Genomic DNA, 24920 nt, shown 5'->3' on the forward strand with positions numbered 1-24920 from the left:
TATATTATTATTGTTATTTAGTAAAAGTTAGGTTTACCTAGTCCCTAAGATTAGGTGCTATCACGATACCCAACGGAGGAAAAATTGGGTCGTGACATAAAAATAAAAAGTAAAATTATCATAATCAGGAAAAAAATAGAACGAATGTACACTAAGAAGAAAAAATTCAAAACACACGATGTAGATATATTTATAAATTAATGAGAGATAGAAACTTTTTTAACTTAATTTACTCACTCATTTGAACAACCTCAACCAAATTTAAAAGAAATTTATTTTTACTTATGTTTATTCTAAAAACTAATACTATCTATAATACTATATACAAATGTCACGACCCAAAACTCTAACCTGTCATGATGGGCCTATCGTGGTACTAGGCAAGCCGACATTTTCAAAACACTTTGATATTTCATAAAAAGAAGTCAAAGCTTTTTCATAAAAGAGATTTCATAATAAAAAAAATAGGAGTTAAACTCAAAATAAAATGTAGAAAAGATAGCTCCACATCGGGGTGTCACTAAGTCACGAGCATCTACAACCAGTCTAGAATTAGAGTTTACAACATTCTGCCAAATGCCAAAAATAGAAAGAAAAGATAACAAGGAAGGAGAGACAAGGACTGCGGACGCCGGCAGCTACCTCATAAGTCTCTAATAGTCGACCGCACACGAACTCAACAACCTCCGCGACCGGTCTCATATGAATTTGCACACAAGGTGTAGGGAGTAATGCGAGGTACTTCCAACTCAGTAAGTAACATAAACAAATAAGGAACTGAGAAGCAGTGACGAGCTATGCAAATACAGTTTGTGACTTCAATAAAGAATATACATGCTTTCAATCTAGCAGTTTAAGTCAAATCAGTTCGTGCTCAAGTAAACCAGATATGAAGTCTCCTATAATTCTTTACACCAAGGACAGTTAACAACTAAGTGCAACAATATTTGAAAGCAAGTACAGTCTCTCAAGACAACAGTCACTCAACTCATCTCAGCAGCTCAATCACTCGGCTCTCAACCCTCAGTACTCACACTCAATAGGTATTTGTGCTCACTGGGGGTGTGCAAACTCCGGAGGAGCTCCTTCAGCCCAAGCGCTATCTCGCTGCAGCGTGCAGCCCGATCCAATACCTATAAGGCTCGTTGCGGCGTACAACCTGATCCAATATAGATAATTAGCCCGAAGGCTCATTGCGGCGTGCAACCCGATCCAATATATACATATATAGCCCTGAGCTCGTTGCGGCGTGCAACCTGATCCATATACAATCACATAGCTCACAGCTCGGTACTCAGGCCCTATCTCAGTCACCAACCTCTCCAGTCCCTCGGGCTCTTAGAAATCATATAATTCAGCCCAAACAGAGATAATAACATGTATCAATAATAAACAAGAAGGGACGAAGGTATGAGACGCAAGTAATATCATGACTGAGAACAAAACAACAAATAACAGTTAATTCAACAAGTACATGACCTCAACAGGTCCCAACAGTGATATCATAGGGCTTAAATATGATTTCTAATATGAATTGCAGGCAATTTCCATAAAAATAGAGGGAACATGTAGTTAACAATAAGCTATTCGATTCTACAGTCTCACGGAATGGACCAATTCATAATTCCTTCGGTGCACGCCCACACACCCATCACCTAGCGTGTGCTTCACCTCCAAAATAGTCATACGACACAAAATCCGGGGTTTCATACCCTCAGGACCAGATTTATAATTGCTACTTACCTCAATCCGAACGAAACTCTACTCCAAATGCCTTTGCTTTGCGATTCGGCCTCCGAACGTCCTGAATCTAGCCACAAGCAATACAATACAATAAATATAGGCTAAAAGGATCAATTCCACAAGAAAACTGCTAATTTAGACCCAAAAATCCGAAATTGGCTCAACGCGGTCCTGGGGCCCACGTCTCGAAATCCGACAAAAGTCATAAAACCCGAAAGCCCATTCATTCACGGGTCTAACCATACCAAATTTACTCTAATCCGATAATAAAATCCTATTCAAAACCCCAAAAATCTAACTCAAGAACATTTCATCTTCTTCCCCAATTTTTTACCCCAACTCACAAATTAGATGATAAAATCAAAGATATGATCATGGGATTTAACCAAAACCAAGTAAGAAATACTTACCCTAATCAACTCCGCAAAAATACCTTCAAACTAGTTCAAAATATGAAAAATGGGCTCAAACCCTAGATTTTGAATTTAACATTGTCTGCCCAGATTTTCTTCATCGCGATCGTGAAAATGGCCTCGCGATTGCGAAGCACAAGTAGACTGCCCATACATTTTACCCTACGCGAATGCGGAATCACCCACGCGATCGCGGATCACTGCCTCTCGAACCTACGGAAACGCATCCAGCCCTACGTGATCACGTAGAGCAATTGCCTCCCCTCATCTACTGCTCAAATCCTTCTATGTGAACACGACCTCATCAACGCGTTCGCGAAGCACAGCTTAATACACTTACACGATCACTTTCCTTCCTCTAGGAACGCATAGAACAAAAATCACCTCTACCCCTAATAAGTTGACGCGATCACGGATGAACTTATGCGATCGCGTATAAGGAAACCAGAAGAAAATACCAACAACTATCAGCCATCTTCCAAAGGCAAAAAATGATCCGTTAACCACCTAAAATTCACCAGAAGCCCTCGGAACCTTAACAAAACATACCAACAAGTTCTAAAACATCATACGAACTTAGTCGAATCCTCAAATTACCTCAAACAACATCAAAAGCACGAATTACACCCAGATTCAAGCTTAATGAACTTTAAAATTTTCAAATTTTACAAACGACGCTGAAACCTATCAAATCACGTCCGATTGACCTCAAATTTTGCACACAAGTCATAAATGACACCACGAACCTACTCCAATATTCGAAAATCATATCCGACTCCGATATCAAAATTTTTACTGCCGGCCAACAACAACAACAACCCAGTATAATCCCACAAGTGGGGTCTGGGGAGGGTAATATGTACGCAAACCTTACCCCTACCCCGAGGGGCAGAGAGGCTGTTTTCAGGAGACCCTCGTCTCAAGATAGCAACAAGAGACGATACATTAGTACTATCAATAGAGTCATACTAAAATAACATAAAATATATAACATAACATAAAATACAGCAATATAAGAAATATAGGAAATACGAAAAAGATGGAAGGTATACTAATATCCAATAGATACATCCCTATATTAGTAGTTGATCAGCAGCATCCTAAGATTAACTCCTAACTGGCTAGTCTCACTCTAGTGCACTGTAGAAATATCCACAACTTCCCCATATCCTACAACTTTAATGGTCGACCTCCACAATTCCCTGTCAAGGGCCATGTCCTCAGTAATCCTAAGATGCGCCATATCCTGCCAGATCACCTCTCCCCAGTACTTCTTAGGTCTCCATCTACCTCTCCTCGTGCCCACCACATCCAGTCGCTCACACCTTCTCACCGGTGCATCAATGCTCCTCCTCTTAATGTGCCCGAACTATTTGAGTCTTGCTTCCCGCATCTTGTCCTCCATGGGGGCCACGCCCACCTTCTCTCGAATATCTCCATTCCTAATCTTATCCATTCTTGTATGCCCGCACATCCACCTCAACATCCTCATCTCTGCTACTTTTATCTTCTGCATGTGTGAGTTCTTAACCGGCCAACACTCGGTCCCATACAACATGGCAGGCCTAACCACTGCTTTATAAAACTTACCTTTTAGTAACGGTGGTACTTTCTCGTCACACAGGACTCCCGTCGCTAACCTCTACTTCATCCACCTCACCCTTATACAGTGTGTGACATCCTCATCGATCTCCCCCATCCCCTGAATAACTGACCCAAGGTACTTGAAACTACCCCTCTTAGGAATGACTTGAGAGTCAAGCCTCACTTCCACTCCCGCTTTCGTCAGCTCGGCCCCAAATTTGCACTCGAGGTATTCCGTCTTAGTTCTGCTCAACTTGAAACCTTTAGACTCAAGGACATGTCTCCAAACCTCTAGCCTCTCGTTGACGCCGCGTCGTGTCTCGTCAATTAGGACTATGTCATCAGCAAATAGCATGCACCATGGCACCTCCCGTTGAATATGATGCGTTATGGCATCCATCACCAGGGCAAATAGGAAAGGGCTGAACGCAGACCCTTGGTGCAACCCGGTAAGAACCGGGAAATGCTCGGAGTCGCCTCTTACTGTCCTAACCCGAGTTTTGCCAATTCAAGCCTAATTCTACTACGAAGCTCAAAATCTCATTCCGGACGCGCTCCTAAGTCCAAAATCACCTAATGGAGCTAGCAGAACCATCAAAATTCAAATCCGAGGTCGTTTACACATAAGTCAACATCCGGTCAACTTTTCCAACTTAAACTTCCAACTAAGCGACTAAGTGTCTCAATTCACTCCGAAATTACTCCAGACCCGAACCAACTAACCCGGTAAGTCATAATGCAGTTGTAGAACACAAAAAGTAGGAAATGGGGGAACATGGCTATAACTCTCGAAACGACCGGTTGAGTCGTTACAATAAAGCACAAAATTGCATCATAATGTGTTGATTGAATTCTCTATCTTTTATAACACGTTGTTTGAATGGTTGTTACCTATCATATTGTATCGTATTGTTACTTTAAATACAATATTTGTTTTAATTATTAATTTAATTTTATTATATTGTATCGTTAAATTTGTTGTTACATAACGACAAAAAGTGCCATTTTATGGAACGACAGATTTGGTGCGGTGCCGTCGTTTCCTTGCTTTTTTCTCTCGTATTGCCCTTCCTTATTGTTAAATAATCATATTTTATCATTTATCCTACTTTTTTATATAATAATTCTATTCCGTATCCTATTTTTTCTTAGTAATATTGTAAGTTTATTCTTCATATTATTGATGAGTGATATCATGAAACGACGACAAACGATACAAGCTATCCAAACATCGTATTCATCAAATAATATAATACAGTACAGTACAACATATATACGTTACATTATGAAACAACATATAACAACAATCCAAACAAGCTATACATGTTAGGATAAATTATTATTATTGATCAATAAAAAAAATCATTATTTATAAGCATGCTTCGATCTTTATGCGTTCTGCCTAGATACAGGTTAAGTCATTGAGCATCCTTCGATTTTGTGACAAGGCTATATCATTTTCACAATTACCTAACACCTTTTTTTTATCAATTAGTTCTGACACAATTATCAATGTTATTTTACTATGACAAATATTTTTTTTTTATTAATTATTACTATTACTGTTATCATAAAAATATAACGATTTAACAATATGTTTAGAAGAGTTATAATTACCATGTGAGGCTAATAATGCAAGGTTTTTATGCATGTATTAACAGATGCGAGGGTTAATTAAATCACTAAATTCTTATTAACACATTATTAAATCGATAAAACCTTGTTAACATATTTCAAAAAGGCTAAATTCTTGTTTAACGTATTTTGAAATTACTAAATTCTTGTCAATATTTTATTAAGTCTTAGTTAGCGAGAGTAAATATTTAATGTCTTGTTAACAAATTGTTAAATCATTACGTTAATATGAATGATTATTTTACTTGTTAAATTATCAAGTCTAATATTTATTAGGGTTAAGGTTAATATGAAAAATTAACTAAATTCTTGTTAGCACATTATAAGATCACTAAATTCTTATTAACATGCTAAAATCACTATGTTAAAGTGATAATTATCTAATTTACTGTTAATATATTATTAATCACTAAATTCTTATTAATGTATTGTTAATCATTATATTCTTAAACAAATTATTAAATCACTATGTTAACGAGAGTACTAAATATATCCAATGTGTTGTTAACAAATTTTAAATCATTAGGTTAATGTGAGTGATCATTTCTCACTTGTTGTTAACATACTGTTATCACCAAGTCTATAGTTTAAGGTTTAGGTTAAAGGGTAATGTAAGTAATTAGCTAGTTTCTGTTAACATATTATTAAATTACTATATTCGTGTTAACATATTAATATCACTAAGTTTAAGTAAGTAATTATACAATTTGTTGTTTATATTTTGTTAAGTCACTAAACTTAGTGTTCAAGGTTCAGGGTAAGGGTTAATATGAGTAATTAGCTAAACTTTTTGTTAACATAGCATTAAGTATTATTATATTTCTCGTTAACATAATATTTCTTGCATTAGTAATCCCTAAATTAACATTTCATGAATTACTTATCCTAACATCATAAATTCACAATCATTATTATTAATTTTTATATTACAATTCTCACATTAAAAACTCAATATTACAATACTCGCAAAATGATAATTCATTATCATATTTCTTTTAAACGTCACAAACTTTATATTAATAATTACGATATTACTAATGACTGCATTATAATTCTAGCAATATATTAAATTAATAATTTCTTATTGTTAGTATATTGTCAATCGCAATGTTTTTTATTAATATATTATTCCTTCGTTAATTTCTTCTCACGTATTGTCATAAGTTCAAAGGTTGATGAAATTGCTTGATTAAGTTGGTTGATAATCGATAAATAAGGAGGTTGATCATCAAAAATATTGATTAACAATTACAATTGTTAATAGTCCATAAAAGTTTCAATACTCTAACTACGATTTATGCTTCAAATACAATAAAAAAATTGAGTTTGTCAATTAACAATAAAAAACCGACGGAGTTATAATAATAATATAATAATAAGAAGAAAAAGTGAGGAAATGACCTCAATTTTAATTTATATAGCCGGAAGGGGCTCTTTTTGTATTGAAAGTGTTTTCAAACAGCAATCCATCGCAACAATACGAATACGGCGAATCCGTGTAAGGGCTACAAAAATGACTAATTTTGGCTATAAGCTTGTGCCAAATGATTTAGGGAGTAATAATCTCAAAAACTTAAACATTAATCTACTTTCCTACACTTGAAAGCCCCGATCCCTCACATTTCTTCTCCTCTCTCGACATCTCTCGCGCGCGCACACAACCAGCGGGCGGCGTGCTGTCGTCTCTGCATGTGATTCTCTCCATCATATCAACCAATTGCTCAGTTCCTCTCATTCTTCTATTCACAGGTTCGTTTTTTCACTCCCTCTCTCTGTATGTTTCCGCTTATCATTTTCTCTCTCTCTATTGAATAGCAACATATGCATCCGTACGGCGCATGGTTTTGAGTATAGTTGCTATAACCCTAGCCATAGGACTGGTGGAATTTGGGTGAAGCCCTTTAATTCCCTTGAACTCCGAGCTGTGGCGGGTGAAGAGTTGATGGTATATTTGGCCCAAACCTAGTACTTGTCTGAAAAAGTACATTTAATATATTTAAATTATTAATTTAGAACTCATCAACTCAAAAGGGCTAGAATCCAGAACCCATAAACTTAAAATTCTTGATCTGCTGGCTAAAAGTATAGATTAATAACCGGTATTGGGAAGAAATAAGCTCGAATTAAACTGAATGGATATGTAGGACTCCAACTAGTTCGAGATGAGGTAGTTCATTGATTAACTGATCTGATAAAGAAAAGCATTAATTAGGCTTTCTTGACATTTCTCTACTCTTGTAATGTAACATGAAAGGAGTACTTGTAATACCAGTTTCATATGCATACAACAAGAACAACATACCCAATGTAATCCCATAAGTATAGTCCCGGGTAAATGTGTACGCATACCTTACCCCTACCTAATGTAGGTAAAGAAGTTGTTTCCGATAGATCCTCGGCTAAGGCAAGCATAATCACATCATTACAGAAAAAGAAATATTGTACTAATAAAGAAGAAAAGGAAGCAGTAACAACAATAAGACAATAATAAAACCGAAGCAGAAGCAACATTAGGTAGTATTAGAAATCTAAGAAAAAAGGAAATACGAGAATAGTAACAGAACTACTGGTATGGAAAGGAAGTATACTCGACTACCTACTAACCTTCTACCCTGATTTCCGACTTCCATACCCTCATATCAAGGGTTATGTCCTGGGTAAGCTGAAGATATGCCATGTCCTGCTTAATCACCTCTCCCCAATACTTTTTCATCCTACCTCTACCTCTATTTAACCCCGCCAATGACATCCTCTTATGCCTCTTCATTGGGGGCTCTGTGCATCTTCTCTTCACATACTTGAACCATTTCAGCCTCGTTTCCCGCATCTTATCCACCACGGAGGCCATTCCCACATTTTCCCGAATATCTTCATTTTGGACCATATCTCTCCTAGTATGCCGACACGTCCATTTCAGCATCCTCATACATACTTTTTTAAAAATAAACCTGAATTGATCAGAATGGATATAGAGGATTCATGTAGCAGACCCCAACTAATTTGGACTCGTGGAATAAGATATTAGATATGGAACTTAATATTTGAATTTACGGCATTTTTGGATTGATAGAGGAAAAAGAGGGACTAGGGAATTAAATATGAGGCACAGAGCTTTCTTTTTTATTTCACTTTCTTAGTAGTGCAAATATTAATGTCGTTTAACTGGACCAATAGTGGCGCCCTAACCACATTTATTGTTGTTATATTTTACGTACTTTATATTGCATCTCCAAGCCATATGCCCTTATGGTTCTCAAATTATGAATGAAAGTGACGCGAGTAACTTCTAATTGTTTATTAGTGGAATGAAATGGGCCCGAATAGAAGGAATGGATATAGAGGATTCATACGTCTAACCTAAACTAGTACTATGAAATTGCAAAAGTAAGAGATATTGGTGAGTAGTGCGTTAATATATGGCGATTCTTTTGTTCCCAGTTTAATTTGTCTTTTTCACCTATCAAGGGTCAATTTGACCTATTTTATATGCGAGCCACATTTAATTTCTCTTTGAAAATATTTTTTCCAGTTCAAAAAAATTTCTCTTTGAAACTATTTTTTTAGAGACTTGGAAACTACCTGGGAACTATTATGAGTTTCATACTACTGCATTTGAAAAGATGGTGTGAACTACTATGAATTAGTTTAACTCTAGGGAGATGAGAGTAACCATCATCCTGCGGCAAGGGAGCGTCTTCTTAAGTGGACATGCATTTCCTTTGTCATTGTATTCCATTATGAAAGAAGACCTTAATCTTTTCCTGTAACTTTATATTGCTTACCTTATCAAGAAAGAAAAACCTTTCCCTGTAACTGTTCCTCCCTCTCTCTCCTTCCCTCTCTCTTCTTTTCTTTTAAATTTGAAATAAAACATGACATCTCAACCAAATAGACGAGAGCAAAAAATAAAAATAAAAAAAGAAAAGAAGAAAAAACTCAAAGAAGCGGCAATAAAGTATCAGACCTTTTATTTCTTCAAGTAATTTTTGCAGTGAAATGGCATCCCCAGCTTGGCTGCCCCAGGAAATGCAGTCTTCAAGTTCACAAACATCTGGTATGAGTTTGGCAACTGGAGAACCAACTACAAGCTCTTCGACTCCAAATGCAGATTCAACTCAGGAAGCGGTCCAAGGGAAATTTATCCCCCCTCCTGGATATAGCGCTGGTCGGGCTTCTTTCTCTTATGTGAATGCTAGTGTCCCTTCTGGAAGCTCTCAACAGTCATCTTCAAGTCCTGTTAGTCAAATTTTTACATTTTTTGTTTCTGGAGATGCAGTGGTTTCAACTGGAGAGAACTATGAATTACTTGGCTTTCATTGCAGGTCATTCCATCAACTTCCTCAGGTTCTTCAGCATCGCTCCAACCTCCCATTCCCGGCCAGTCTGCAAATGTTGGCTCTTCATTTTCATACAACATTTCACATGCTGATAACAATTTCTCCCGTGGCCTACAGTTCTCGACTAGCCCATTGAGGGTTAGTTTCTGTTGATTGATGACAGTAATATTACACCAACATTTTGGCTAATACATATTGTCAGAACGTGTTATATGTTGTCAGTGGCTGTAGTTTTTTTTTTGGTGGTGGTGGTGATGGGGGGATAGGTTCATATGAGGACTACTCTTTTCTATTGCATGGCCAAGCCTATTATAGTGGTAAGTTTGTGTAACATGTGTATATTAGGCCCAGGTAAATGTTCAGTGGGTAAATCTAACACGGATATGTCTAAAAGCCTGAAGCTGGGGTTGAATCTTTGACCTGTAATCCTGCAATTATCAGAATAAGAGTAAGTGAAGTTAGCTGGACATTGTAGGATGTAGCGTTGTGAAGAACGTGATGTGTACTTTAGGATGTGTGTATTGAGTCCTTCATACAGGAAAACAATATTTTGAAGGTATGGGCTTCAAAACAGTAAAGCAAATATGGAGAAGAGATTCTTTTTTCAATAAGAAATAAATAAATGGCAAGTTATAAGAATTGCTCCTAGATACCTTTGCATTCTACCTCGGGTTTCATTTGGTTTAGAAGTGCATTCTACAATTCAGGAAGAGCACAATTGCTGTCCAAAATCAAATTACTTAGAAACTTTACATGGACATTTAAAGATTGCTAATCCATAAAAAGGTACTTATTGGTTCCTTATAAAAAAGGTACTTATTGGTTTTGCTCTTTATTTTGTGCATCTCTTAAGAAGATAAGATTTAACAGATCCAAATACTAGAAGTCCTTGATTGCAGTATGCTATTTCATTTATGTGATTTTTCCTATGAAGCTATGTGTTTCTGTCTGATTTAGCTTTTAAAGCAGTTGGCAACTTTGTTCATATTAATTCTAAAGACAATATGTTGCTTTCTTTTGAATGTCCTTTTTGGGTAGTTTTCTTTAAAAGATTGCTGTGAAATATCTGTTACTTTTTGCTTCCCCTCATCCTCTGCTGCTGGCACGCGTGGGGGATGCACTGTTGTATTGGGGTCATGAATTATTAAAGTCTTAATCTTATTAGGCGGTCCAAGTCATCATTTGCACAATCAACTTTCCCACTAATTATAAAAACCGTATTCATGGATTTTCCTAGGATCGTGTCTTCAAGTAACTGCTCTTTTTTTCTTAATTTAATTTTTACCTTTTGCTGGGATTGACTTGTGTCTGACTGGACCTATTGGTTTGTGGCAGCCTGTTTCTCCTAATCAACTAGTGGATGTAAAGAATTCATCTCCTGCAGCATCATTGCAGCCTCCTCTTCCTCTGGTGTCTACAAGGTTAAGCTCATTCATACCTGGAAGTGCTGCACCTGCAGCCTCCCCGTTAAGTGGTTCGAACTTATCTTTCAATGGAAGTCCTCAAATGGTGCAGACTGATCAAACAATGAAACCAGTATGTGTTATTACAAAGCTATGTCCCTTGAAGTAAAAAGATTAGCTGGTCTAACATATATAAAATGAAATCCAGAGCTTTTTCTATTGTAAGCAATTGAAACAACTGTTCATGACTTCACATCTGATTGATCTTATACTAGTTGCAGAATAGAAGAGTTGACATTGCACACAAAATGGGAGCAATGACTTCTCCACCTTCTGTCATGCAGTCTTTTTCACAGGCTGGTCACATGAGTTCTGGTTCTTCGACAGCTGCATTTCCAACTTCTCATTTGGGCTCTCCAAATATAAGAATGCCCCACGCACCTCAATTTCAGGTTCCAGCTGGAGTGCCTAGGAGTCCTGTTACTCCTGGTCCTCCTGGTCTTGGTCCAGTTATACCTTCATCTTCCAACGTGACTGCTACAGCCTCACCTGGAGGTCCTTCTTTATCCTTAAGGCCCAATGGGCCTCCTGTTCCTGTTCTGGCCAATCCACCTGTTCAGCAACAAATATACTCTCCCTATCTTTCTGCCTCTCCTATGGCTCCAACTCTCCAGGGACCTTGGTTGCAGCCTTCACCTGTCACTACCATGCTAAGACCGCCATTTCCATCACACCCCGCAGGTTTTGCTGTTCCCTTTCCTTTGTCAGCTACTGGTGCACCACGTTCTTCAGCGACATTGCCCGACACTCGCCCTCCTGGTGTCGCCTCGGTGGCAACTCCACCTGGAGTGCCGACTACTGCTACCCAGTCAATCCCTGCTTTAGGGTTGCAGCCAGAATTACCTCCTGGAGTTGGTATGCATATAGTCCATGCCCAGAAGAATCTTTTCTTTAATGATTTCCTCTCTATTTATCCATTCTTCATTTCACAGCATATGGCCTTTCCTTCCCATTTTTCTCCTTTTCAGACAGCGCTAAGCATGTAAATGATGCTGACACTATAGAAGGAGCTCCAACCAGTGAACAACTGGAGACCTGGACTGCTCACCGGACGGAAACAGGAGCCATATACTACTATAATTCTTTGACTGGAGAATCTACTTATGAGAAACCTGCTGGCTTTAGCGGAGAGGTATGAATATCACTTTCTGTCTTTAACTGTGAAGCAGGTGCTTAATTAGTAGGTGTATTCTTCATCTGGAAATGGCTAATGGCAATCTAGTAGAGTACTAGATTTCTTTTAAGGCCTGTAGGTCAGGGCGCTGCCTAAATGAGTTACCTAGCTGATAGTTCTATTAAATTTTTACTCATAGCTCTTCTAGATCTTCTTTCTCTCATGAGGATGCTACTTTCTTCCCTTGGAGTTCCCTCTTTTGATGAAACTAAGATGATAAAGAAACAAGAGGTCTTGTCTCCCTTTCCACTTCTTATATTAGCATTAGTCTTTCTACTTCTGATTCTCTTCTGATAAATGTCTCTTCTTCAGAAAATTTTGTACAAGGAGTATACGCTTGGCCATTTTTACTTGCAAATCTTTCTTCCCTTCTGAACGATTCAAAGGTCATGTAACTTATCCTCTTGCTTCTTGTTTTTTGGAAAAAAAAATCTCTAATTAATTTGTGATCCATGGTCATCTTAGAAGCACCAAATCCTTGACTGTTTTACATGCAATAAAAGCAAAAGTGATATGCTTTCATTCACGTCATCTGGTTGTGATTTTTGAGTATTCTTGATAACATGTGTTTCTTTGTCCTCAGTTTATTTTCTTCTTTGGTGATGACTACTGTTGTTTAGAAGAAGCAAGAGTGTGGAACTTTTGTGTAGATGATCATTTTTTGGCTTGGCTATGGTTAATTTCGCTACTGGGTGGTTCTAGAAATTTCAATTCCATTATCTATATCGGCATTGCTCATGAATTTTAACTACAATAATCTGGCTGTGGCCTACCTTTGTCACTGTTTGCCCTTTTTATTTATTAGAGTAATTGCCTTCTTTATTCACACATTTTTAGTCATCCATGCATGTCTGTCACTCTGTCTACAATAGCACCTGACAACAGCGTTTTTCCCCTTCTGGTGCAGCCGGCCAAAGTCGCTGCGCAGCCAACTCCCGTTTCATGGTAAATCTTTATAGTAATAATAAGTTTATTGACCTGTACTATTGTGTTTGTTTTTCTAAATAAATTCATTATGTTTGTGTGAATGCACCCTCGTATCTGATGACTTATTCTACATAGTCCGACTGCTTAAGCATATTCGTGTACATGCGATGTTCTTCAAGCGCACAAGCAGAAATAGTGATCTGTTGGAACATGCATATTGAGAATGTAAATATTTTACTCGAACATTATATGCTAGCTGGGAGTTCATTAACTTGCCATTTTTGTATGTTGGTGAACACTTGCAAGTTTGCTCAAGTTATACTGGATCAACTAGCCCTTATTATCCTATAGGAAAAGACTACCCATCTTCATCTGTAAATGGATGATAACCGATAATATGCCGGCAGGGATCTGTCAATGAGCTCAATACACCATTGCTTTCCAGAGAAATCTGTGCCTCTTGCATTCTCAGATTCTTAGGCTTCATGATTCATGAGTGTCTGCATATGATGCTTCTCCTTTGTTTCTTTCCATTGTATGATGTTTCTCATTGCCTGTGCTATCAGTTTGCATCTTGTTCTGGTCTGAAATTTCTTTTCAATCTTTATAAACAATCAAAACAAAATTCTTTTCGGTCATTGTATGCTGCAATTTGTCTTTCTGAAAACTTTTGAACTTTTCTTCGGTTGAATTATTAGCTGCAATAAGTTATATAAATCTTCTTTAACATAGGGACTAAGTTCTTGCAACTGTAATCTTGTACATACACTGCACCATCTTAGTGCGGAAACTCATTATTACAACTTCTTACTTACCTATCCCTACACACAAACACACACACACACACACACACAAAAAGATCTTAGTCCTATGTGGACAACTGAACATATCTAATTTTGTATTCAATACTTCGAGGAGGGTGTATGCCATGCATGCATTCTAGTGTTGATAAGAACAGTTTATTTGGAAATCAAATGGAGTAAAAGTAAAATAGAGGACTACTCAATCTGGATACTACCAAGCAAAAGGGAATGTTCAGCTAAAGGGTAAAGCCTTAAATAATTGGCAATAGCTAGCTAGCTTTTATTCCTTGTTAAACTTCATAGTTCAGCAAGATCCTTAGAGCAAGTTTTAAGCAACTGTGCCTCTTGAACCGAGATTTGCTTTTATCTTTTGCTTTTCTTAGATCAATGCCAGTAATTAGCACATACATCAAACTTCATTAATTGTTCTTCGTGATGACGTGAACAACAATATGCTTCGTACACCGGGCTGCCCTTTATTCAGTACTGGTACGGGTGTCTCTACAGAGGTTAGAATGAAGGATTACATGGAGTTCAATTCTCTCCATCATAGAACTGATTAATAATGTCATTAACAAGAGATTTGATTAAAAGTGTAAGCCTAGGTTGTCTCGTGAAGGGTGTCTATTGTAGAATGATTTGGCCAGAACAGTAGTTGCTGTACCACCTTGGTACTCTATTGATAAATTTTTACCCTACTTATTGGAAAAAATAAAAAAAAGATTTGGGCAGAACATCAGTAAGGAGTATACTTCACTTTGGATTCATGCCCGTTTGATGCCAGAATATTACCCTGTTTTCTTGTTGGAGTAGCAGTTAGTCCTTGGGAGTTTCACCGCCCATGTTTCATTGTGTAAATCAATTCTATGATGAGTTTATCGCTTGATCTTTAAGTTTTCTCTTTCCTTTTTGCTTTCTTACTTGTCTTTTTATGAAAGTTTCTTTTCATAAACAAATATTACTCGAGCTCTGCAGTTCTTGTTTGCAAGCATCTATTAATGCTGAAGCAAGCTTTACCAGCTCTACTAACCATTCCAACTTGTTAACCTATAATCAGGGAAAAGTTGGCTGGTACAGATTGGGCATTGGTTACTACCAATGATGGACAAAAATACTACTATAACACTAAAACAAAGGTATGGTCAATCACCTTATTCTTTTCTCTACAAAGAGGTTGACTCTCATTAATTTTGTTTCATTTGGCATGCATCTTTTGGCGTAGAATGGCCTGAGGTCTGAAATAGTCTATCAAAACATATTGGATGTTCTTTCCCTCCCTTATCAGATACATTTTCAGGTCCGTGTAGGATAGTACCAACCATCAACTTCCTTTCGTATGATTTTAAGTCTACCACGTTCCCCTTCAATCATCATAGTTTCGTAGTTGCTGGCAGATGCATGTTGAGGTCAATGTAGGACATTACCAAACCATCTCAAGCAATTTTCTCTCCTATCCTCTGTGTGTGCTGCTTGCGCCTTCTGGTGTGATCATTTATGGCTTGTCTAATATTGTATTTAGTGCCATCTATCTTAACATTTGCATTTTTGTGAGACTCATCTTGTGATGTGTTGGTCCTTGAGGCCTAACTTTCGCTCCCTGTAACAGTGGCATAGCCACACTATTCCAAGGGTGGTCAAGCGAACACCCTTCGTTGGAAAATTATACTGTTATATAGATCAAATGCTACTTTATATGGGTATATCTTACATTTTGAACACCCTTAACATAATTGAGTGAGGTAGTCCAGTGGTCTAGGGTGTTCAAAGTGGGGTATTGTTCACAAGCTCAAATCCCTGTCTAAACATTTTATTTGCCCATTGTGTTTGCCAAAACTAAACGGAAACCACTGTATGAGGTTTATTTGACTCTTTTCAATCTAAAAGATTTCCTAATAAATAACTCTTAAAACTTAAGTTTTGCGTAAAAACAAATAACTAATCTTAAAAGTAGTTTTAAAATAAAAAACTGTTTCTTACACAAATTTTGTAATTTAAAAGTCAAGCTCTACAAAAATTTCTTTAACAAAAGCTCTCCGCATACTACAAACCCTCTAGACTCTCTCTTTCCTTTTGTTTTATGCTTACTTTAGTAAAATTTCTATTGTGGTCTTTTTTATGTTAGTTTTGATTTATAAATTTATAGTTCTATTACAAGTGTTTTTATTGTTTAACTAAATGTTGCGTAGTTTGATATAAAAATTTTGGTGCACCCATTCATCGTAAAATAAATAAATTATTGACTCCTTTAATGTTTGAACACCCTTGGCGAGATTCCTGGTTACGCCATTGCCTTGTAAAGTTGCTGGTCAATCATTCTATAGAAGTTGCCTTGCACCTTGGTAGGTAGTTATACTCCTATCGCCCAACACTCTCGTAGCACTTTTCCGTTTCAACTGTTCTATTTTAGTTCTATGTGTTATATATTCATCTATTATACCCTTCTCCTAGAATGCCGAGCCCAGATATCTAATTGCCAGTATTTAGGTGTGTAATCTCACTTGACCTTCACGTTGCTTATGCGAGCCAACTTGCAGTGGGTATATTCTTAATTTTACAGACATGCATATGGAGGTCTATGTAGGACATAACTAGTACTAGCAAATGGGCGGGTCGGATAATACGGTTACGGCATTTCTATTTTTTTTTTTTTTGATGAAGTAATAAGTTTTCATTAAAGGCATCAAGAAGATGCAGACAAAAATTTACAAGAAGGAAAAAGTTGACTGCTTAGATACAAAGATTAATCTATAACTGGAGAGCATACACCTTCCAAAAGTTGTTCACAGCTAGATACAGGAGATTGGTTAAGCCAGCTAAATAAATCCACTAAACATTTAGCTTTAAGAGCATGATTTGAAGTTGAGATCCCATCAAAACACCTACGGTTTCGTTCCTTCCATATACACCAAAAGATTGAGGCAGGTACCATTAACCATGTCATTTTGATGGGTTTTCCAACTTTCCAAGAACACCAACTTTCATAGGCATCTTTGATGGAGCTAGGCATGACCCAGGCTATCCCAAAAATTGACAGGAACATGTTCCAAATGTCTGCTGCTACTGGACAATGCAAAAACAGATGTCTCACACTCTCGAGGTTCATTCTGCACATGTAGCATCTATTTACAGTCTCTCTTGCTTAGATTGTCTTGGGTAAGACAAGCTTCATACAAAGCTAGCCAGCAAAAACAGATCACTTTGGGAGGTAACTTTGTCTTCCAGATTAGCTTCCATGGCCAGTTGTCAATCAGTTCTTTGTTGGAGCACAAGAGAGCATATCCTTTCTTGACTGTAAAATCACCCTTGACAGAGTCCCCCCATTGAATACTATCCCTGGCATGTGGATTGATAGTGACCCCTGCTAATTTAGCATATAGCTCCATTAGTTCAGTCAGCTCCCAGTCTTGAAAATTTCTTCTTAAGAGAGGTTCCCACACATTGTTGTTCCAGTTCCGATCTACATAGGATCCCTGATTGCCGATCTACATTTCTATTTTTTTTACCACCTTTTCTACAAGGCTGAAATTCTTAGAAGACTCCATCTTTTGTTTCAAAGAAAACTGTAATGGATATATACACTGTTGATTAAGCTAAGCTTGACAGACTGTTCGTTAGTTAAATAAAATGTGACTCAAGGCATGACTTGTTCTCGTTACAAAAGATTTTTGATTTTTGTAGTTTGTTACACTCAATAAATTAATAATATAGGGGCTTGTACAATTGAAAAGTAGCCTTTATCCCTTATTTCTTTTTGGTGCACCCATGAAGTTCCTCTTCGTTTAGATGATTGGGTGCTATTTGTAGAGAATCATATATTTATGTACTCTACTTTTTGGTATACCCCTTATATACAGGTTTTATGCCCTAACTTGTTCAATAAAATTTATTACCTCATCAAAAAAAATAATTTGGGGCACATTGGCCTTTTTACTACTGGGAAAACCTTACAAATGTTGGTTGAATAGTGTCTTGTAGTACAACATTCAGCCCTATGCTCAAATAATATTTAGTTGGGCAACTTTTTAGATAATAGTATAAATAATATTTGTTTTAGTGAAGCACAGTGAAGTGCTGATTTCTTTGACTTTCAGTTTCTGATTCTTGAATCACAATAACAGTTAACTTTTTTAGTATCCATGAAGTTTAGCAGAGATGAAACTCCGAAAGCAGCAACTGTATAAAATTGGAGAATGTTCCAAAATGGTTGTTTAAGAGCTGTCGCACGTCATCTTAAAACATTTTTGTTATGGTTTTTGATATATTACTTCAATTTTTTGATACAAAAGATTATAACGATAATATATTTAAAAACGAAATTCACAATAAGGATAGCTTTTACTATGTACTAACAAAATAAAGAAGTTCTCTTTGTTCCATTCAGTTCCTTATAAAAAAAAATTCCACCACAACTACACAAAACTCCAAAAACGTCTGAATCTCCTTGGCAACCATACCACGCTCCTTCAAATCATCCTTAATGAGAAATTGAGTTGTACATTCTGACATTGATTCTTGGTGAATTAGTTCAAAGACAGTAAACGTAACTGAATACTTTTTCTAATGTCCTTTTTCCTTGTATGCCTTCTTACCCAGTTAAGCAGCTGGCAAATTCCTAATGACGTGACAGAGTTGAAAAAGAAGCATGAGGCTGATGCTTTGCAGGCTCAATCAACGTCAATGCCAAATGCTAATGCATTAACTGAAAAAGGATCTTCTCCTATTAGTTTGAGCATTCCTGCTGTTAATACAGGTGGTCGTGATGCAACAACTCTAAGATCTTCAGTTGTTCCAGGATCTTCTGCACTAGATCTTGTAAAAAAGAAGTTAATGGATGCTGGTGCTACGGCTGCTGCTTCTTCACCAACCCCAGCCTCTTCAGGAGTAATATCATCGGAACTAAATGGATCAGAAGCACTTGAATCTACAGCCAGAGCTCCACAAAAAGAAAATAGCAAAGATAAGTCAAAAGAAGCTAATGACAATGGCAATATGTCTGAGTCCTCTTCAGATTCAGAAGATGATGAGAGTGTACCAACCAAAGAGGATTGTATCATCCAATTCAAGGTATCTTTTTCCTTCTCTCTTTTGGAGATTTTGCTACTTTATACCAATTCTAGTTTGCTGTTTTTCATGACTTTATGATGTAAATTTTATGCATATACAAGTACATTCATCTATATACTTTTGTTCTACTTGTATATCTAGTTTCTGTTGACATTTTTCCCAGAATATTTATTTTGATGCTAACATGTTCTAGATACTGGTTTCTAACTTAATTTGCTGTTAGGAACAAAGAAAAGACTTGGCCTATTCCTTCTCACCTCCACCTGAGTGCTAACATTAAAACCCTTTTGTTTCTAGTACTTTTTCTATGACCCATGCATCAATGTTCCTCCAAAACATGATTTGCGTAGTGTGGAAGTGATTAAATTTACACCTCCTTCAGATATAGGTTAGATTCTTGAAGTATTAATATCATCCCACCACGAATTACTTAAGCCTTTTTTTTTTGATGAAGTAAGTGGTGTATTGATGACAAAAGCATCCAGTGGATGCATGTATTACAAAATAAAAGAAGACATCAGCTCCTAAGAAGAGAGCAACAAAAAATCTATCATAAGACTAGAGGGCTGATAAATTCCATAAATTGGTCAGAGTTATACATAGGGGAGAGTTTAACCCAACAAAAAAGAGTGACCCAACATCTAGCCTTGAGTAGGTATCTAGCAGTTGAGATGCCATCAAAGCATCTTTGATTCCTTTGTGTCCATAAGCACCAAAAAATAGCAGCAGGAACCATAGATCAGATTTTCTTGATGGACTTCTCAACTTTCCATGAACTCCAACTCACAAAAACTTCCTTGACACTGCATGGCATTGTCCAATGCAAACCAAAAAGTGAAAGAAACATGGACCATATGTCTGTTGCAACTGGACAGTGAAGAAATAAATGGTTGATTGTTTCAGAGTTGCTTTGGCACATGTAGCATCTGCTAGCAAGCTGAAAACCCCTTCGGATGAGATTGTCATGGGTTAGGCATGCTCCATTTAGAGTTATCCAGCAAAAAACACTGATCTTTGGAGGCATTTTTGTCCTCCAAATTAGTTTCCAGGGCCACTGATCAATCATTTCCTTCCTGGAGCTTAAGGTTTGATGATGAGCTTAATATTTTGAGGTGTATAATTTATGTTTGCTCCCTTGCTTTTCTATAAAAACTCTGCAAATCTTCTATGCATATGACCTCTTTTGGGAATCTGAGATACATTTGCAGATGTCCATGTTGTATTTCCACTGCTTATTTATTTCCTGTGTTCAACTCTCTTTTCAAGAGCTCTCTTTTTAACATTGCTCATAAAATGAAATGGAGGGAGTATACCTGTTCTACACTGAAATTACGCTACCAAAATAGGGGACTTGTGTCCTGCAATACTACTTAGGAACCCCCCCTCCCCCAACACACACCCACACCCCCCTGGGGGCTTGCTTTCCAACATCCTCATGGAGTTATATTTGGGGTATAATATTTTTGATGCTATTGTCCTTCATAATATGATAACTCTTGATTTTAATATTAGCTTTCTGGCATAGATACATATTCTTTCAAGTTTCCTACAGTTTTCTTCCCGGGTAAAGTAATAAAATTTCATTAAACAAAAGGGCTAGAACATGCCTGTATACAAGAAGTATACCAAAAAATAGAAAGCCTTATAAGAATTCAAGCTTCCTACTATTACAGCTTGCTTTTGGGACATAAAAGCATTTCTTATAGTAGAACATGCCATCTTCCTAGTTTTGGAACATAAATACTTTAATTATTAACTGAGGTGCTTGATTTATCTTTTTTGTTATTTGTTGTAAGTTGGGATTCAACTATCATGGCATGTTTTATCTACGTCAAATTTGTTGGCAAATTGAGTTCCAAACTGGTTATTGGTGTACTTGGGACGACCATAAATCCTCCTGGCTGAGGCAGAGACAAAATTACATTCTTTAATTCGAATGGTCGTGCTTGATGACTTATTTGTTACTTCTGAGTGGAATAGAATGGAAACTATTTATTTTTTGTATCTGCGTGGAAAGGAATGGACCGGACACCACCTTATGAAAAAAAGAAGTGATGAATGGGCAGAAATGGGATGGTTAGATATTGTGAGAAATAATACACTGGAAAATTATATTATTGATGTACTTTAACTGTAATACAAGCACCCCTATTTATAACAATACACAATACATACTCTATTCCTATTTCATGTGGGACTATGCTTATTTACATAATTATAATACAATCTTAACACTCCCCCTCAAGCCGGTGCATACATATCACGTGTATCGAGCTTGTTACATACGTAACTAATATGAGGACCAATGAGGTAATTGGTGAAAATATTCAAGCTGATCATTCAACTTCACAAATTTTGCAGCAATATCTCCTGAGAGTATCTTTTCTCCGACGAAGTGATAATCAATCTCAATGTGTTCAGTTCTCCTATGGAACATCTGATTTGATGCAATATGAAGGGCGGCTTGATTATCGCACACAAGTTCCATCTGGTTGACTTCACCAAATTTCAACTCCTTGAGCAACTGTTTGATCCAAACTAGCTCATATGTTGCCATGCCATTGCTCGATATTTTGCCTCTGAACTAGACCGCATGACCACATTTTGTTTCTTACTCTTCCAAGACAACAAATTACCTCCTACTACAACACAATATCTGGACGTAGAACGTCTATCAGAAGGTGATCCTACCTAATTAGCATTTAAGCATCCAACGATCTGCTCATGGCCTTGATCCTCGAACAATAATTCTTTCCCTAGGGATGACTTGATATACTAGAGAATTTGGACAACTGCATCCCAATGACTATGACTATCACAGGGAGAATCCATAAACTGATTTACAACTTTGACAGGAAAGGAAATGTCAGGTCTAGTCACTCGGAGGTAATTTAACTTACCAATCAACCGCCTATATCTCGCAGGATCACTAAACGACTCCCCTTGTCCTGGCTGAAGTTTAGAATTTGGATCCATAGGAGTGTCAACGGGTCTACGACCTGTTCTTGTCTCCTCAAGAATGTCTACGACATACTTCCGTTGTGAGATCACAATACCTGACCTAGACTAAGCGACCTTAATGCTTAGAAAATATTTTAATCTGCCTAGATTCTTAGTCTTAAAGTGCTGAAAGAGATGTTACTTCAACTTAGTAATACCTTCCTGATCATTGCCAGTAATGGCAATATTGTCAACATAAACTACCAAATAAATACAGAGATTTGAAGCAGAATGCCTATATAACGCAAAGTGATCAGCTTCACTTTGAATTATGCCAAACTCCTGAATAACTGTGTTGAACTTATCAAACCAGGCTTGATGAGATTTTTAAGACCATAGAGTGACTGACGCATCGACATACCCGGCTACTACACTCTTCCTTAGCAACAAAACCTGATGGTTGCTCTATATTAACTTCATCCTCACGATTACCATGAAGAAAAGCATTCTTAATATCCAATTGATAAAGAGGCCAATGGCGAACAACAACCATGGATAAAAAGAGATGGACTGATGCTATTTTAGCCACGGGAGAGAAGTATCATTGTGATCAAGCCTAAAATATCTGAGTGTACCATTTGACAACATGGCGGGCCTTAAGCCCATCAATCTGGCTATCCGGACCAACTTTGAATGCATAAACCCAACGACAACTAACAATAGATTTACCTGAAGGAAAGGAACAAGCTCCCAAGTACCACTCGCATGTAAAGTAGACATCTCGTCAATCATAGTTGCCATCCTGGATGAGACAATGCTTCACTTCTAGACTTCGGGATAGAAACAGAGGACAAAGAAGATATAAAGGCATAATAGAGTGATGACAGACGATGATAACTTAAACCGACATAATGTGGATTAGGATTAAGTGTGGATCATATACCTTTTTGAAGCGCAATCAGTGGACTATAAGGAGACAAGTTCGTAGTAGGAGCAGGGTCAGGTTGAGGACGTGAATCAGCTGGGCCTGATGCTCGATGCAGACGCGATGATAAGTCAAAAGTGGTGTTCCTGTGCCTTGGTGTCTAGGAGGAGCAATACTAGATTCCTCAATGGTTGGTATGGGTAAGACTTCTATGGCTGAAGTCGGAAGGTGTAGAAGGAGCTGCAGTAAACTCCTCAAGAGTCTGTATAGGTAAGACCTAAGATATATCAAGGTGGTCAGAAAAGGTAAAGTAAAGCCGTGAAATTGAGAGGACAAGTATAATAAGGCATTATTATTGCGAAAGATGCGAATAGAAAAGCCAACTGATTTTTATTTCAGCACAAAAACTCTGAAATATAGAAAACAACTCAGAACGATCTTTCATTAGGAAATCCAAGTGCATTTTGAGTAATCATTAATGAAACTAACAAAATAACGAAATCCTAAGGTGGAATGACTCTACTAGGACCCCATATATAAGAATGAACTTAAAAAGACAGACTCTGCACGACTCTCAACATTATGCAAAAAGGTGGCTTGGGTATGTTTCCTAAGTTGACATGACTCACAATCTAATGTAGACAACTAGGCACCATATTCTGAAGCTTGGATAAACTCGGATGTCCTAAACGTCTATGAATTAGGTATGGAGGATCTGTAACTGGATATGCTATGGAAGGATTGAGTGAGTCAAGATAGTAAAGGCTTTGTGATTCATGCCTTGTGCCAATCTTCTGTCCTGTACTGCTGTCCTGCATAACAAAAGAGTCATCAATAAAATATATACCATAATGGAGGCATGAGTCAACCGACTGACAGATGCAAGACTAAAATGACAGCCAGGGACATTAAGAACATAATCTAAAGTGACAAAGGATAAGGGATTAGCTTGTCCAACTACTTTTGCTTTTGTTTGGACTCCATTAGCTAAAGTAACATTGGGAAGAGACCGTAAATAAACAATATTTGACAAAAGTGACCTATGACCAGAAATATGATTAGAGGCGCCTAACTCCATGACCCACAGTCCAAGAGTAGTAGACTGGGAAACGTAAGCAAAGGAATTACCAGCAACAGAAGAGCAACAGAGGCTAATCGTGGAGGTGTCTACTTGCTCGATACTGAAGGAACTTATTATATTCCCTTTTAGATAAAGAAAATCCATGGTTACTTGCGGTATCAGTTTGAGCAACATGAGCATTTTTAGATGGTTGACCATGCAAAGAGTAACACATCTTATGGGTGTGTCCAAGGCTCCAAGCTTATTACAATAAGAACACCTGGGTCGAGTCCTTCCAAAATGACCTCCTCCTCGTGTATTCTCCCTGCTGAGATGCCTGATTTTCCACTGTTTGTGATGCGAGAACAGAGGAGTCAGCTGTTTGTGATAAGATCACTATATGACTGGCCGCTGCAGCAAGGCGGCGTTATTGAGTAGGGACATAGGGACTAGGCAAAATCTGGTCGTGTACTCAATCAAGGTCATTAGGAAGTCCAGCGAGTGTACGAACTAGAAACATCTTACGTCCGACAAAAGGTCCCACGCTCCGGCGAGTGGACCAGATGTCGCTGCAAAAAATTGTCTTCGATCGGCGCGTGAGAGTGCGTGAGGCCTCTACTGACGAGGATTCTTGTGGGGGTTTGGTCGCCGGGGGCTTGGGGACCTTGTGGTGGTGTTAGTTTTTGCACAACACAGATGGAAATTAGTTTGACGTAAATCTGCCCTAGAAAGTCGCCGGAAATTGATGCACGTCGACTGTATGGCTTTCTCGGATGTGTCTCACTCACGCTCTGATACCATGTGAGAAATAATACACGGGAAAATTATATTATTGACCTATTAACAATGATA

At 37.5% G+C, this 24920-nt stretch overlaps 1 protein-coding gene across 4 annotated transcripts in view; it reads left to right on the forward strand.

Moving 5' to 3' along the window:
• The first annotated feature begins 6819 nt into the window (after positions 1-6819).
• Positions 6820-24920, forward strand: part of LOC107801978 (pre-mRNA-processing protein 40C) — a 34507-nt gene continuing 16406 nt past the window's right edge. For 2 of the 4 annotated variants that reach the window (XR_012700345.1, XM_075233445.1), the window contains exons 1-9: positions 6820-7124; positions 9368-9611; positions 9698-9850; positions 11048-11248; positions 11391-12030; positions 12144-12307; positions 13257-13294; positions 15137-15215; positions 18673-19143. Coding sequence is in view for 3 of the 4 variants with exons in the window: in XM_075233445.1 (XP_075089546.1) it covers positions 9372-9611; positions 9698-9850; positions 11048-11248; positions 11391-12030; positions 12144-12307; positions 13257-13294; positions 15137-15215; positions 18673-19143 (1986 nt within the window). In the remaining variant the exon portion in view is untranslated. The remainder of the gene's footprint in view (positions 7125-9367; positions 9612-9697; positions 9851-11047; positions 11249-11390; positions 12031-12143; positions 12308-13256; positions 13295-15136; positions 15216-18672; positions 19144-24920) is intronic. The other 2 variants (XM_075233446.1, XM_075233447.1) reach the window with 2 other exon arrangements.

This window comes from Nicotiana tabacum, chromosome 16 (assembly GCF_000715075.1).
Source record: "Nicotiana tabacum cultivar K326 chromosome 16, ASM71507v2, whole genome shotgun sequence".
NCBI classification, from domain to species: Eukaryota; Viridiplantae; Streptophyta; class Magnoliopsida; order Solanales; family Solanaceae; genus Nicotiana; species Nicotiana tabacum.